The following is a 16974-nucleotide window of genomic DNA, read 5'->3' as shown; positions in this document are numbered from 1 at the left end:
CATGGGGAGGGACACTACAGTACTTATGTTCTGGAAACATGCATAATAGTCAGAAAATTGAATACTTTATACTCAATAGATGTGTGAATTACAAACTTCCGTGAAATTTGGAATAATCACGGTCAGTTAAATCTCACAATTTTCACTGATTTAACAAAAAAACAAGCCCACTTGAGACATCAAGACTCCTCTCTGTGATAACAATACTATCCCAGTGTGAGACCCAGGTGCTGCCTACAAGGAACAGTTCTTTGTACTTGGGAGAACCTGTGTCTCTTCTAAAGAGAAGGTCCTCCCCCAGTAATGGCATTTTCAGAAACCAGGGTCTTTCACAAAGAGTGTTTCAGCCTAATTTGAAACACCGAGGGTAAGTCTACACTGCAAAGAAAAACGAGCACCACTGAGTTACAGAGACTGGGTCAATTTACTCAGGTTCACAGGGCTCAGGCAGCAGGCTAAAAATAGTAGTGTAGACATTCCTGCTTGGACTGGAGCCAGGGCTCTGAAAACTGGTGATGGTGTGAGAGTCTCAGAGCCCGGGCTTTAGTCTAATGGGAACATCTACACTGCTATTTTTAGCCCCACAACCCGAGCCCGATTAGCCCAAGTCAATTGACCCACCCTCTGAAACTCGATGCCCCAGGTATTTCTTTGCAATGCAGACATACTCTCAGACTCGTATGAGATATCAAGGCAGCCTAAGAAACATCTTCCCCTAATTTGAGATGCTAAGCCTGACAGTAAACATCATCTATCTTGTGAGACATTGAATGTATGCTTCTGATTTGAGGTTCACTTGTTCCCTGTCCTTTTTCTTCAGAAAACAAAAAGGAAACCATTGGTTTCATCAATGGGAGCTGTGGGTTCTCAGCACCTCTGAAAGCCATGTTATATGTACACACACAATAAAAATAAGTCCCATCCAAACCAAGATCTAAAGGTGTTACTCATTCTGAACAGTATCTTAGATTCCAATGGGGTTCCTGTGCCTGAAGCAGCTTCTCTGTGCATGTCTGAGACTAGTTTTCTGTGGTTGCTTATCATTATATGCGAGTTTGACTGGTAATCAGCCTATGAGCTTGCTAGAGTTCTGTATATATGTTGGATCTTCATCGTAGTGTATGTGTCTATTGAATAGATAATGTTTGTGTACCCCCAGAAAAAATTAACAATGGTTATCTAATGGTACCTCATAGCTTATTAATGTTTTCTCTTGAAAAGATAGAAACAGATTTTCTATCTATCCATCCATGCACGCACGCACAATATATCTATGAACTCAACTTTTTTGGAAACACTGATTATGACTCATTTCCAATGGGAGAAAATCTACTTCTTTGGATCAGGCAGAATAACCTTCAATATACACACTATACCATTCCTGCTTCGAGAAAAACTTCTGGTGTTTAACTGGTTCTAATTTTGGCTTTTTTGCAGGATGACCCTCTAAGAAATATTAACCTTGCAATGGAAATTGCAGAAAAACATTTGGATATCCCTAAAATGCTGGATGCAGAAGGTGGGAGCTATAATCTGTTATGTACTTTGAATAAGAAGTAGGTAGTAAAACCTCTCTCACCTGTACTTAACAAATTTTCAACATTGTTTATACGTGAATCATCACAGTGATACCTCTTTCTTATGGTTCCTTTTCAAATTACCCCTCCCTTCTGGTTTCTTGTGTGCTGGAGAATTTCACACTTTTCTGTTTTGTTAATTATTATTATTATTATTTTATTATTTGTATTGCCGTAGCACTGAGGGCCCCAATCATAGATCAGGATCCCTTTGTGCTAGGAGCTATACAAACAGAACAAAAAGACAGTCCCTGCCCCAAAGAGCTTAAAATCTAAGTAAAACACTAGGTGGTGCATAGATGTTAACAGTTTAAAAACACATTAACATTTTATACTGCTGAAATCAAGACTTTAAAAAGAGAACTATTGTTAATATAGTCCTTCCCAAATATACAGCTGGTAACTTGTGCCACTCATGGAGGAAGCAGAAGTCGAGGAAATTAGTGTTTTGTTTTGTTTTTTTAAATATATTTGTATTCTTTCCTAATGATTAGTTTTAATGAGTAGTAACATATTTGATCCCTTTAAAAAGCCTTCAGAGTCTTTCTGTAAATAATATTAACATGATGTTAAAGTAATTCTTGGAAGTAATCTTCTACTCTGCTACTCACAAGAACATAGAGCAGGGCCGGCAGAACATAGGGAAATTGTGTTAACATGATTCACATGCACTTCTATACCCATAAGTTATTAGACCAAACTCTACTTTCATGCACATGTGGTTAACTCTGGAGTAACTCTAGTGACTTAAATGAAGTTACTCTGGATTTTCGTCAGAGTAAATGAAAGCAAAATTGATCCCAGGAGGTCTGCATCTGCCAGCCTTCCCACCAGCTGTTGAAAATTGGGTCTCCTACAAAGCAGCGTAATATGGCAATGCTATTGTGACCCGTCCCATGCCTAGGGTAGCCACCTGAAAATGCTAAGGTCAGGGCAACCTGTAAAAAGGGAGCAGATTCTCCCAGCACTGGTATGTGGCACTGAAGCCAGACTTCCTAACCAGCCACAAACTGCGCTTCTGAATCCCTGCAGAAGCCAGTATACAAATACACGCAGCCCCCTTTACTGCATTTCAGCTCCTGGCTCCCAAATCAGCACTAGGTCCAATAAAGAGAACAGTTATTTAAACTCTATGCTCTTTACTAAAAAGGTTCCCTCTGACACCAAGGGGTCAACCACAGTACCAGTTCAATATAAGTTTGGATCTTACCTAAAATACCATGCTGCCAGCCAATCCTTTAGTAACTAAAACTAAAGGTTTATTGTAAAAAGAAAGAAATAAACCATAAGAGAAATGTTAAAGGATTAGAGCAATCGGATACATACAAATGATTGAAAGTCCATATACATCAGGTTTCTAGAATAATTGTGGCGTTGCAGGCTTGTACAGTTCCTCTGGTATACATCCAGTACCAGTACCTGGATGGGTCTTAGTCCTTCGGTTCAGTTGCAAAATGAATTGATCCAGAGGTAGGTATGTGTCTGTAGCTGAACAGGAACAAAGACAAAATGGATTCTGTGGCTTGGCCTTATATACCCTCTGGCCCTGGCCATGTGGTCTTGTGGAACATTACAAAAACTAAAATGGAGTCCAGAGTCACATGGGCTAATCCTGGTATGCCTTTAGTTTCTTCCTGGGCCCCTTGCATCCGTGAGTGTCTTAATGGGCCATTAAGCAGGCTATTGTCCTGCCACCATCCTACCTGGAGTGTTACCCAGGCAGCACAATTTGAAATACAGATATCTCAAATACATCTATAACTTCCATTTCACATATTACACATGAACATAAGTATTATCATCTGACTGAGCATATTATAACCTTTCTAACAGTGCCTGACATGGCATATCTCACATGAATTATTATGATTTTGACATATTGATGTTAAACCATATGTTAAATTCCCCCCAATGTAACCAGCAAGACAGCTATATCTGTACATCCTAGGTATTCAGATATTTTTAACATTTCAAGTAGAGCAATTGATAATTTGTTCATTTATTGATTCCTAAAGTCTGATCAGCATTGGTATGAGTAAATGAAAGCAAGCGGAATGACCTTGGTTTTTGGGTTTTTTTAAATCCTTGCAGCACTTGAGGTGGAATCATCATCAGATGGAAGTATATTGCCATTAGAATATCTTAGCTGTTAACCTTCTTTTTTCTACACAGATGTAGTAAACACTGCCAGCCCAGATGAAAAAGCCATTATGACTTATGTTTCCTGTTATTACCATGCATTTGCAGGTGCTCAGAAGGTGAGGTTGTAAAAGATGGATCAGATCTCACCCTTCACCTTCTGTGGGGTTTTTCTCAATGGTTTTTCCTCTTCTGATCTTTTCCCTGTTAGTTACTATGGGAGCATCCTAGAGCTGAGCAAGACCTCATTTCCTGTTGCCTAATTTTCTCTGTGCGCTCCTGTCTCTCTATAGCCAATGGAAGTTGAGCCACTAGTTTGTTCTCCAGAAACATATTTTTCTGTCTCACCATTCTGTATTTTTACTAATAATATCAAGTAGGATCTCAACATTTGATTACTGAACTGGGTAGTAGACATACTTCCTTCTAATGGAAACCTCTGTGCATTGATTGGAAACAGCTTTAAAAGAGCAAGATGAAAATAACAAACTCACAGGGAAAAAAGAGATCACAAGAGCAGTCATATCATCGGCATCACCCCCTTACACACATTGGATATTATTCATGCCACAGATGTCAAAAACATAGCAGAAGCTCAGAAAATACACCCCACTTTTATACTTCCAGGATTGTTGTTTTTGTGTAAGCATTTTAACGTAGGTACAAATGCACAGCAACATAAGGCATTTATTGTATGTGATGCAGGCACAAAATCATATACAGACATCTAAGTAGAAATCTGGAATTGTATCTCAACAAATGGAAGCAAAAAATAAATAAAGAGAAACTCAAGATTGGACACAATTCAGGTGTCACTAATAGGAGCATGCTCACCCTAGGGATACTGATATGTAGTATTAAAAAGCTAACAGATAAATATGCAAGTTTGAGCCACTCTTCTATAGCGTGGTTCTTCCCAGGTCAAAACAGTGAGTTATGTAGCCTATCTTGTACATATCTTAGGGGACAGGACAGATTTCAAATGGTTAAACATGAGCCAAAGCCTACAACCTTTACTGTTGTGAAAACCCTTACGCATGGTGGTGGTCTCATTGAAGTTAATGGGCTTACTCCTGTGAGTAACAATGCATTAATAAGGGTGCAAGATCCAGCCCTCTGCAAAGAAAAAAAAATTCCACCTCATTGTCTGCAAAACCTCAATTTGAATATCAGCGTATTAATTATTATTTCCTGTCAGCATCAATAAGTGTCTCACACAATTTATTGCAGCTTTGTCTTTGGAGTACAGTGCTATGGGCCAGCACCTGCCTAGCACACAGAAAACAAAGCAGGGTAACAATCATTTTGTGCTTCTTTGTTCAGCCTGTTTTCTGCTCCTCGATTTTTGTTTTCTTTTCTTTTCTTTCCTCTCCTCCCCCCTTTTCCTTTTGTAGATATTGTGAACACTCCCAAACCCGATGAAAGAGCTATCATGACATATGTTTCCTGCTTCTACCATGCTTTTGCTGGAGCAGAGCAGGTATTAATCAATGGTACCTTCAAGTTGCTGTGCTTTTTGGTTGGTTGTTTCACGTTTCCATGAGATTTTTTCACCTGAATTTAGATCTTTGTGGCTTTAATTAATATTCATGGGTATTATTTGAGCGTGAATGCTAGTTTTTAACCAACTTCTGATTCTGATTCAGTTAAAAGCCCGGTAGCTAATTTGATATTTTTGGTTCCAAAAGGCACTATCATGGCTTATTGGTGTTTCTATTTTGAGGGTCTTCAGTGGTTATAAAAGGCAATTTTCAGGAAAAGTAAGTTTACAGAGAGCTTGTTTTGCATATGGACCTCAGGCCCAGTTGATGCACAACTTTCCTTGCAGGAACAGGATCGCAGGTGCACCATCAGAATAAATATGGAATATTCAATTGATTCCATTAGAATTCCTCCAGATTTACACATGCATAGAGGAGCAGACTGACCAGTTGTGTACATTCTGGAGACTATAAATAGAAATGACTTGCAGAAACTGTGTGAACTGGGCTCTTAATTTGCTTGGGTCTTCTTTTGAATGTTGCTAACAAACCTAATAGTTTAAAAAAAAAATCATACTAGAAATCTAACACCATAATCTGAACAATAGTCTAAGCCTCTTTCAAAGTAAAGATTTATTAAATAACCCTAACATTAGAGTAAAACTACCTCTTATATAATAAGGCTTTAACATTTAACAGAATAAAGTCTGTGTTGATTTACACTCAATGCAGCACATTGAAGTTAGTGGGAGATTTACAGGAAGTCTCATTGTAGAATTTGTCCCAATAACTCTGAGAAGGGCAAACTTACATGAGAGTCATGAGCACTAACCAACAGTAAGAAATGTAATTATTATTTTCAGCAGTCATATACAAAATCTGAGTGAGCTGAACCTGCTTGTGAATGTGAGGACAGCTATGTCCTGTTTGTTTTCTGTATTTTACAGGCTGAGACTGCAGCTAACAGGATATGTAAAGTGCTTGCTGTGAATCAAGAAAATGAAAAGATGATGGAAGAATATGAAAGACTAGCAAGTGAGGTAAAAGCAGCTAGCAAGTGAGGTTCATAAAAAATGGATGATCATAAATTCAGTGCAACTCTGCCACATACTTCCTGTGTGACCTGAGGCAAGCTGCTCAGTTCCCATTTGAAAAAGGGGGATAATTATCCTTTCCTATCTTGCCAGATAAATGCATTAATACTATGAGATTCTCAGATACTGCAGTGAAATTACCTACCTGAAGAGATAAATAGATTAAAACTGTGCCCTCAATTTGGAACACTAACTTTATCAGATAAACTACAGTAACTTTTATGTTTAATTGCATTCATGTTGTTTTTTGTCTTTCCCAAGTCTTCTACTGATTAGATGACAATGGACTCTTACCATAAGGTTTCCTGTTTTAAAACGACATCTGATATTAGTTTGTTTCCTGAATATATTGTAGACATTCTGGGTTAGATCCTGCAGTCCTTTCTCAGCAAATAGGAAATTTGCCTGAAGAAGGACTGCAGGGTTTGGCCTTACACTGGTAGTCCATAACTTGCAATAACACGTGGAGTTCCCTAGATACCAAGTATAGCCTTGTGGAGAAACATGCTGTATTGGTACTAACATTTTTGTGTGTGGAGTTTTGTAATTGACAAGTCACATATTTGGTGTCTGCCCTCCATCCTTAGCCTTGACTATTTGCATCGCTAAGGCTAAGATTTTTAAAAGTAGCTGCTGATTTTGGATAACTCAGGTTTTCGGTATCCAGCTTGAGACTTTCAGCCAAGTGCTCAACACTTTCAGAAAATCAGGGCCCTTTAGGCTGTCTCAAGTGAGACATAAATTGAGGTACCCAAAATTACTAGTCACTTTTGAAAATCTTGTGTTTAGTCGTCACTCAGTCATAGACTTTGGCAATGACACTCTTGTTGAAGGAAAGACACTGGAGTCTGTTCATTCAGGATTATTGGTTTCTGTTTTTGGTTCCTTTTTCCATTGCTTTGGGTTTTAATTGTTTGTGTCTGTGTGTGATAGCTTTTAGAATGGATTCGTCGCACAATCCCTTGGCTGGAAGACAAGACACCCGAGAAAACAATGCAGGCCATGCAGAAGAAGCTAGAGGACTTCCGAGACTACCGCCGCAAGCACAAGCCTCCCAAAGTCCAGGAAAAATGTCAGCTGGAAATCAATTTCAACACCTTGCAGACAAAACTGAGGATTAGCAATAGGCCAGCTTTCATGCCATCAGAGGGGAAAATGGTTTCAGTAAGTAAAACACGGGCCCAGACTCTTTTCTCCTTTCTCCTGAAATGCTCAGTAACATCTAAATAGATGGAACCAAATTTACTATTCTAAACCATCTTCACTAATTTCAATTTTGCAACATCTAGTCCTTGAGTAGGTGAGGTGCTAAATGAACAGTACTTATTTTATTCAGTACTTCATTGTGGGACCATTTCTCATTGCCCGTGATTCTGCCTCTTTTTAAGGGTGTCTCCACCTTAGTAATTCTACTCCTGCTGTGAGGTTGAGAGACAAATCCTCCTTTTGGAGCATGATCAGTACTGCTCCGTTGAAGGAGCTAAATTGTGTGATTCTGGTTGAAGCAAAGCTACCATTGATTTCATTTGAGCTGCTTTAATTTAGAACCACAGAATTTGTCCAGTGATTGGCTCTGGCGCAGTGTCAGTACCTTTTTCAGCTTCAGTTTGCAGTAGATTGCAAAGCTCAGTTCAATTAAAAACAATCTGTGGAGACAATAATAGTTCCTCCAAGTTAACTATCAGCTCTTGGTAAGAGTTTTTGAATCATGAGCTTCGAGTGTTTTATGTGTTGAATATAGCCAACAAATGTCTGTACTGTGCTGTAATCTTGTTTTTAAACTGTTCAGGTTTTATGAACAGACAGTACTGTTAGCTGAAAAGTCTGGCTGGCTCTCAAAAAATCAGAGACTGACACTACTGGCTATAAATGGTGTCTTAGTGGGTCCATAAAAACTCAAAATATTCTGCATACACCACACAACAGGAATAAAGTTTTTTTTTTTATTTGTCACCCCTGTACATAGGCCAGAAAGCATAGTGACTTTGTATTCCAGCTAAAGTGCACATTGGATTCCTTTTGATATTAGCAGTTTCATCACTGTCAGCTTCTAAGACCAAAACATTTTTTTTTTTTTTGATAATGGATGCACAAAAACAGTATACTTTGTGGATATTATAAATCACCTTTAGTTGAAATTACAAGATACAAAATGTGTGGAGGCAGTGTATGTGTATTGCCAGATGCTCTGCATGGGCAATAACATTTTGTACACATTGTTTCCAGTTTGCATTCACTTACACACATTTTGTCTGTAGTCTGCCTATTTCTTTTGAAAAATTTGGACCTAAATTTCCATTTTTGGAGCAAGATCGTAAACTCTTGTAGAGTTCACAAATTTGAGCAAAGTCATATGAGATACAGGGTGAAGATTAAAATCTTATTCCTCATTCATCCTCAAACTTCTCATAGGATATTGCTGGTGCGTGGCAGAGACTTGAACAAGCCGAGAAGGGCTATGAAGAATGGTTGCTGAATGAAATACGAAGACTGGAACGACTTGAACACCTGGCTGAGAAATTTAGACAGAAGGCTTCTACTCATGAAAGCTGGGCATATGGTAAGCAGACCTTGCTTAACATGTTTCAGATAAATCTATCCATATATTAGTACTGGGTATTTACAAACCAAAAACAGAATGGATGAATAATCTGGACAGTGGTATAAACCTAAAACTAAGAACAATGACTCCGGAAGCTTTCCAGCCTTGTCCCCTACACTCATCCTAACTTTTTGGCCACACAGTTAATGAGATTTATCATTCAGTTGCATTGACCGACTGACTGTTCAATAGAGAAATAAGTTCAAATTCCTGTTACCAACTTTTAAGATCCACAGAATATTGTGACGCTCCTGGTTTAATGTATCATCCAGAATTTTCAGGACCTCATCACCATAGAGAATCTACATAATGCAGCTCTACTCCACTCCACTCCACTCCACTCATAGCTTGTCCCCACCATGCCCCTCCTGCTTCCACTACACACCGTGCTGGCTATTTCAAACCAGAGTCCAGCCCATAGTGCAGTTGTTAGAAGCACTCAAAACAGTAAATGGCTACCAACTAAATGCCAGAAGTGAAGCTGCGATATTTACCAGTCCTGAAAGCCTATTTACTGAGCATATGCTACTCATGACCACGTGCTGTAGCTCTGACACAGGGGAAAATTACACATAACAGATACAGGAGACTATATAGCAAATGAAATAATGTCCTTATAATCTATGAAATAGTATGTGGTGACCTGAGGCTGAAGCAGCTGTCTGTGAATTCACAATTGTCTGTCCTAATGGTAAGAGTTACTGATGAGTGACAGGTAATCTTTCAGTTTCTGATTTTATTTACTGGCTTTTGTAGCGTTTGGTAAGTTAGGATAGGATCATAAGGATTTTGCATTTTCTGTTTAAAAACCAAGCTGCTACGTATCTCAGACTTTGGAGGTTTGTGAAGTGAGGCCAAAGCAAATAATGGATTGAATGTAGAATTTCCAAGAGAATAATGTATCATTAACCTAAGTGATGTTGAACACGGTGACCTGATAGCTGGCTACATAAGCCAGGTCTGCACTAGGAAAGGTTTGCCAATATAGCTATGCCAGCAGACTCACCCTGTGTACACACAGCTTATGCTGGCATAAAATAGTTTTTGCCAGTATGGCTTATATCAGCTCCCTGTGCAAAATAAGATATACCAGCCAAAGGACTTTTATGCTGATATAACTGTGTCTATCCTATGGCTTCTCTTAGTATAGAAATGTCACAAAAAATCATACCCCTGGCCAACATTGCTATACTGGCAAAGGTTTTGAGAGTATGTCAGGTTTGTGCTGAGGTCTGTGAGGGCATAAACATAGTTTTTCTTTCCACCCTTTCCCTCCCCCCCCCCCTTTTTTTTTTTAAAGAAATAAAATAACATTTTGGACTTTTTAGGGGAGCGATTGCTTTTTGCCTCCATCCATTTCTTTTGCTTCCTTTCCCAAACTTTCTTTTATTTTTTTACTCTCCTCTTTCAACAACAACTAAACAGTGAAAACAAAGACCACAAGTTTCAAAATTCAGACACGACCACAGAAAGTGAGATAAATTACAATTCAGTGCTAGATGTGAAAAAGGCCATTGAGGTGCTTATCAGTACCTGAAAGATACAGAACCAAAAGAGAAAGTTAACAAGCATGCCTTAAACCATCATGATAGTGGTTCACTGAGCCAAGAATAACCATTATATTGATCAATGTGTCAGCAACCTGGATGGTCCTGCTTTATCACATCTTTGTGTTTATAAATTAAATGTTAATTAAGGGCCAGATTTGAGACCCCATTGCTCAGATTAGGAAGGAGTCACTCACCAAAGTAGTCCCACTGAAGTTAATAACTATTCAGTAAAGTAACTCTTCACCTGTGCAGGTAGGGAGTTAACAATCTGCCCTGTGTTGGAATGAACCTGAATTACCTCGCTACTTATTTCATGTTATACAGGAATGTGTCTTTGTGAAACAGGCTATGATTCCCATGTGGAAAAATCCTTTAGAAATTCACAGAAAGTAACCTTTATACAGGCTTATGAATGATTCCCTGGAAGATAATAGAGAATTATATCCCAGTTAGAGAATTCTATAGGATGAAAAACATTATTACATTTTACAGGTTTATAAAATGATTTTATATAATATTTACTGTTTCACCCTATTAAATTCCATAGGACTTTTTCAGTGAGGCGTTAATAAAGACATTACATATGAATGACATCTTAGCCCTATTGAAGTAAATCAGTGAGAGATTTATCATTGATTTCAGGGGGGCTGGGATTTCATGCTGGTAGTGATCAGTGGTGTGTGATACTGATCAAAGCGTCACAAAGCTGGGCCCCAATTGAATAACTGACTTGAGTGCATTATTGTTGTAACTAATGAATTAGTAATGGATTACTGATGTTTTATTTTTTACTTTCAGGCAAAGAGCAGATCTTACTCCAGAAGGATTATGAATCTGCTTCTCTTACCGATGTCCGTGCTATGTTGAGGAAACATGAAGCTTTTGAGAGTGATTTGGCTGCCCACCAGGACAGGGTAGAACAGATCGCAGCCATTGCCCAGGAGCTGAAGTATGTTCCATTTAGAGGCATGCAGCTGCTGACATTTAACTGATAAACTCTTTCCAATGAATTCAATAGTGTCATAGGTACAATGTAAGAATTCCGCAGATAGCTTTGTAAGGATATTATCTGAGCTGGTCATTGACATCTTTTTTTTTTCCCCTTGAGCTAAATATAGACATGCAACTGAATACAAATATTTGAGGGCAAACATTTCAAAATTGACTTAACAGTAAGCTTTCATTTCTGTAGCTCTACTGGTGGGCAAAGTGTGTATCAGGTGCGAGGGAGTTAGTCTGTCAGTTCATGTGTTCTGCTACAAGATGCTAGATGTGAAACCATACTCAAAAAATTATTTTCCATTTTATCTGTATGTGTATGATGTAGAGTACTATCAAAAGATTATATTAAAATAATTTCTTACATTTGCATAGCTCCTCCCATCCCACGGTATTTAAAATATTAACTCCTGAGACACACACAGACTTGGCCAAGGTCACACAGGAAATCTGTGGCAGAGCAGAGACTTGAAACCAGGTTGTCCAAGACGAATGCCTTAACTACTGGAGCAGCACATACACAGACATACGTGTATGCACACACACACACTCAGCAAGAGAACAAAAAATGAGTTTAAGGGCCCAGTTCAGGAATACATTTAAACACATGCTTAATTTTAGGAGTGTGAATAGTCTCATTGAATTTAATGTTTTTAATGTTTAAAAACCATTAAATTCAATGGGACTTTCCACACTCTTAAAATTAAGAGTGCTTAATGCAAGTGCTTAAATGCATTGCTGAATTGCAGTATAAATTTAACAGAAGACAGTGTGGGCTAGTGGTTAAAACAGGTATCTGCCTGGGAGTCAGAAGATTTAAGCATGTTCCTATCCCTGTCCCTGACTCTCTCTGTCTCTTTTGGCAAATATCTTCGGGTATGTGTACCCAGCAACTATACACCTGCAGCTGGCCCATGACGGCTGACTCTTGCTTGTGAGGTTATTGGATTGCTGTGTAGACTTCTGGGCTCAGGCTGCAGCCCAGGGTCTAGAACTCTCCCACCTCGCAGGGTCCTAGAGCCCAGGTTCCAGCGTGAGCCCACAGGTCTACACAGCAATGAAACAGCCTTGCAGGCCAAGCCCTGCAAGACTGAGTCGGTGCGGGTGCCTAGTTGCTGTGTAGACATACTTTTATTACCTTTCTGTGTTTTAGTTTCTCCATTTCTTTGATGGGTAAAATACCTACTGCAGAAGGACATTGTGCAAAAAAGTATATCATTGTCATTTTGAAAAGGGCCATAACTCAAAAACACCTGGGTCTTAATTCTCCACTGGCTCCAATTGTGCCCCTGTGATCCTGCACTGCCTGTAGAGCACCTGGGAGCCTACCCTAACTTACGCTCTGGAGAAAGGACATTACAGCTTTGCCATGAGCCTTCTGTTCCTGTGCTGGGACAGAGTGTGGCTAGCACGGGCACCAGTCCTATCACCTCATCCAGTGGACGTCTCTCATGTTTAAAAACAAATCCAAACAACCATCATCAAGTTAGAAATCGCACCTCTGTCTGAAAATGTTTTGCCTGCTATTGTTAGCAGCAACACCTAAGATTACTTTAACTGAGAGAGATTATTTTTCCAGTCTCTTTAAAAGAGAAGGTGTATATTTAGAGGAAAACAGATGAAATAGTTAGTTAAGGCCGAAAAGCGTGAAACTTAAAAGGGATGCACGCAGGTTTCAGTGAATTCATCAGTTTACAAAACCCTTGCCTTTCTTTTCATCCTGACCTGTATGGTGGTAATGACTTTCTGTTATGTAATGTCTGTACAGAAGCTCTCAATGGCCATGTCTTCACTAGAGAAAAGTTTTGAAAATGTCTTCCCATTGCTAACACTGGTTCAGCTCCACCAGTATTAGCAGCACGGAGTATGGATAGCCTGACAGTTGCCACTATTATTTTAAAGATGTCATCTACCTCTCTTCAGATCAGGCTAATGGATGCAATGCCTAAGAGGCTGGTTGACCATCTATACGAGGGCTCCAAACATTGCAAACATCCATTAAGTTGGCCTGGTGTTAGCAACAAAGGGAGACTTTTGAAAAAACTTATTGTAGGCAAGGTCAGCGCTACATCTTCTAAGTCTGTATTTTGCCAACTTGATGGGAACGTAGCCAAGTGGTTAGAATGGGGCTGGAGGGGAGAGAACTCTTGAGCTTTGGTCTCAGCTGTGCCACTGACTTGCTGTGTCATGTTGGACAAGCCAGTTGTGGCTTGGTTTTCAGAGGTGATGAACACCCCATTGACTTCAGAGGTGCTCTGCATTAACTTCCATGTGCTTATCTGTAAAATGGGGAAATCGTTGCTCCGCTGCTTAAGGGGTTTGTGGGGCTCAATTAGGCTTAAAACACTTGGAGGATATTGAATGAAGGGCCCTATATATAAATGTCAAGTATTATTATTAGCTGCAAGCAAATGGACAGCTTCCTTTAGATAATAATTTTCATAATTTTACCAACAGTTCCTCACAAAATTATAGAAATTAGAGGTGAATAATCCTAGTTCCTCTTGCCAGTGATATTTCTTTAAAGGATTATCTAAAAATTTTCATGCTAAGTAAGGAGCACTTGGAACTTGATCTTAAGCCCATTGAAGTAAATAAGGGTCTTTCTCTTGACTTCTTTGGCCATTGGCTCAGGCCCTAAAAGAGACCAGCATTGTCCATGCTTCAGGTCAGCACGCCCTGTATTTCTTGGTAGTCATCTCTTGGCTGCCTGAAGTTACTATTTTGAAGGAGAACAATTGCTGTGTGACCTTGAACTGCATTGGTTACAGTTCAGTGTCAGCTCTGTTATTTTCTGCTACAGCAGCTGAGCCCAGTAAGAACATAAAGGTTAAAGTTGTTAAAACCTTGTTGATTGATGGTGTCTGGATAAAGGATTTGTGTGTGTGTGAGCAGGATCATTCCAGTTTGGAAGCTGTTATGCTGCCATTCTGTGCCAGATTGTGAGACATCACACAAGCCTGGGATGGGACACTACTTAGAACCTGGAAAAAAATCAGGGATTTCTGCTTTATAAATTGTAAATGCTAAAAAGAATTTGACTAACTTGTGCTCCAAAGGTGCTGTGCTCATTTCTGGTCCTATGCACGGATTCCAAGATTTTCACTAATCGGGATCAAAATGTCTGAATGTAATTTCTTTGATGTTTATCTCACCTTGTGTAAAAACTTATTTTCAGCCAGGCAAACAGCTATATTAGTCTCCAGCCTAGATGGACTAGAGAGCCCTTTGCTTCTGAATTCCTGGGTTCCAATTGTATTTGTGGGCACAGGTACAAATAGACTAGCCCTGACCCAGGAATTACTTACATACGTACTTAATGTGGCTTCTGTGGAACTTACTCATGCTTAAGTACTTTGCTGGATCAGAGCTATTGTCAGGTCAAATTTGGCCCATTTTTGAGCCAAAATCTAAGAAAGTAAGGTTTTGTGAAATCTAAGACCAATAGAAATACCTTTCTGAAATTCCAAAGGTCATGGGATTTTTTAAAACAAACATTAAATAGTGGAATTTTCAGCCCTGTGCTGCAGCACCATGTATGTGCATGAAAAGCTAAAAGTTAAATTGAGTAGAAACTCACTTTTTTTAAAAGTGAAAGGTAGTCTATTTTTACTTACAGTGCTGAGAGAATCACAAAAAGTAAACAGCACAAGCAAAGTAAAAGTAAACAAGGTATTTACATTTCTTTCCTTTTTAATAATGTCCTGTAAAATGTTACCTTTTTCTAAGGAAATTTGTTTCTTAGAAGTTTATGATGCCAGTTCCTCATCTGGGGTAAATTGGCATAGTTCCACTGGAGCCACATCAGCTGAGGATCTGGCCTATTATTTTTAAACTGTAGGTACCCCTTTAAAATTAGTGTTGATAATCTCATTTGCATTCTTGTTTGTCCACGTCACAAACATGCAACACAAACTATCAATCTGCTTAATAAAAGCCCAGGAATAGGATAGTGGGGATATTGCAGGTCATGACTGAAGTATGTTGGCAGAGGTGTTTGGAGAAGTTAGTACAGTACCTTCCAGCCCTGACTGTAGCCAGAACAGTTAGTTCCTCACTTTCGCAAAGATGACATTTGCCCTCATCTTAAAAAAATGAGTGACAGCTGGAGATCAGTGGTCCACTGGATTAAAAATAAAATTCACAATGGTCTCAGAGGGCCACTTGGAAAGGCTTGAAAAACAATTTGTATTTATTTATACTTATTTAGCAAAAAGATACTGATACAGAAGCTCTTGGTGCCCTGGCAACTTACTAAACTCACAATCCATATATGAACATCAACTATCAGTAAAAGTATAACATGCATTAACTTGCAAAACATTAATTTGCAGCCCGTACATCAAAACAGCAAAATAATGTCCCATCTCACTCCACTCACAGCTCCATACTCTCAGACCTCTCCAGAAGTCTTATTAAATAGATAGCTTTTGCTGTATACCCTGAAGGTCAACAAATCTACAGTGGTCTGAACCAATGTGGGGAGCAAGCTCCAGAACCAAAGGGCCCTCATGGAGAATGCCTTGCTGGCAACTCCCTCTCCTTGATATGAATAAGTCGTCTTTGATGACATGTGGTTTCTCTCTAACATTTTGGTTATTAGGACACTTTTATGAAAAAAACTCTTAGTTTCCAACAGTTCATTAGTTCCTGATGCATAGCCACTACAGAGTCATTCTCTCACCACACAGTGTCTCTGTGGCCCAATGATTATAAGTATTTATCCACTGTGGAACAGTCATTGGGCCACAAAGACAGTGAGAATGACCTTATATTCCAGTGGTTAGGGCACCTACGTGGGAAGTGGGAGACCCATGTCCAGTCCCCTTACTGCAAACCCCTTACTCTATCATTATTTATCCACAGTGCAACAGCTTCAATAAGGAGACATTGAGTGAGCCCCACATCTGAATATCCCATAGCCCCATGGCTAGAGCACTCTCCTGAGAGTTGGGAGACCCCTTTTCAAATCCTTTTGCCCCTCTTTAGTTGAGGGGAGAATTGAACCTGGATCTCCCACATCCCAGGTAAGTGTTATAACCACTGGGCTAAGAGTTGCAACATGAGCACCACTACATCAGGCCGGATTTTGAATGGGACCTGATCCAATAGGTGTCCTCTGAGCATACCTACCAATCAAGCCCAAGCCCCACGAGACCTAGGTAGCTGAACACCTGTCTTTGCTTGAGGTTTGTTAATCACTTTGGGGCTTAGGTGGAAGATAGCTATCCAGAAGCCTAGAGGGAGGCTGCTGTGCGCATACCCAGAGGCAGAAACATAGGCTCCGAGGAAACTTTTACACTGAAAACTTAAGTACCGAGTGAATTTAGGTGCCTACAAAGTTTGGTAGGAGTTTTGTGGATCACAGTAGAACCAAAATTGTGACCTAGGCACCTAAATCTGTGGTTTTAGCACCCAGATACCTTTGTGGATGCCATACATTATAATACCACTACACTGCCTAATTGGTTGCAACCTGACGTTTTTAGCAAGGGAAGGAAAAAGAAGAGGAGGAATAGTTACTGAAGGCCA

At 39.5% G+C, this 16974-nt stretch overlaps 1 protein-coding gene across 6 annotated transcripts in view; it reads left to right on the top strand.

Annotated features, from left to right (window-relative positions):
* The window catches only part of ACTN2 (actinin alpha 2), an 87472-nt gene that overhangs the window by 50655 nt on the left and 19843 nt on the right, over positions 1-16974 (top strand). For 3 of the 6 annotated variants that reach the window (XM_067535998.1, XM_067535997.1, XM_067535999.1), the window contains 6 exons: positions 1438-1519; positions 5111-5196; positions 6145-6237; positions 7225-7455; positions 8704-8851; positions 11242-11392. In XM_067535998.1, coding sequence (XP_067392099.1) covers positions 1438-1519; positions 5111-5196; positions 6145-6237; positions 7225-7455; positions 8704-8851; positions 11242-11392 — 791 coding nt within the window. Of the gene's footprint in view, positions 1-1437; positions 1520-1587; positions 3836-5110; positions 5197-6144; positions 6238-7224; positions 7456-8703; positions 8852-11241; positions 11393-16974 lie in introns of those variants that run through there. The other 3 variants (XM_067536002.1, XM_067536001.1, XM_067536000.1) reach the window with 2 other exon arrangements.

Source organism: Emydura macquarii, unplaced genomic scaffold (genome assembly GCF_026122565.2).
Source record: "Emydura macquarii macquarii isolate MOO-44397 ecotype Brisbane River unplaced genomic scaffold, CSIRO-AGI_Emac_v2 contig_3517, whole genome shotgun sequence".
Lineage (NCBI taxonomy): Eukaryota > Metazoa > Chordata > Testudines > Chelidae > Emydura > Emydura macquarii.
Note: the sequence above shows the minus strand (reverse complement) of the source record. Positions and strands in the feature narration are given on the sequence as shown.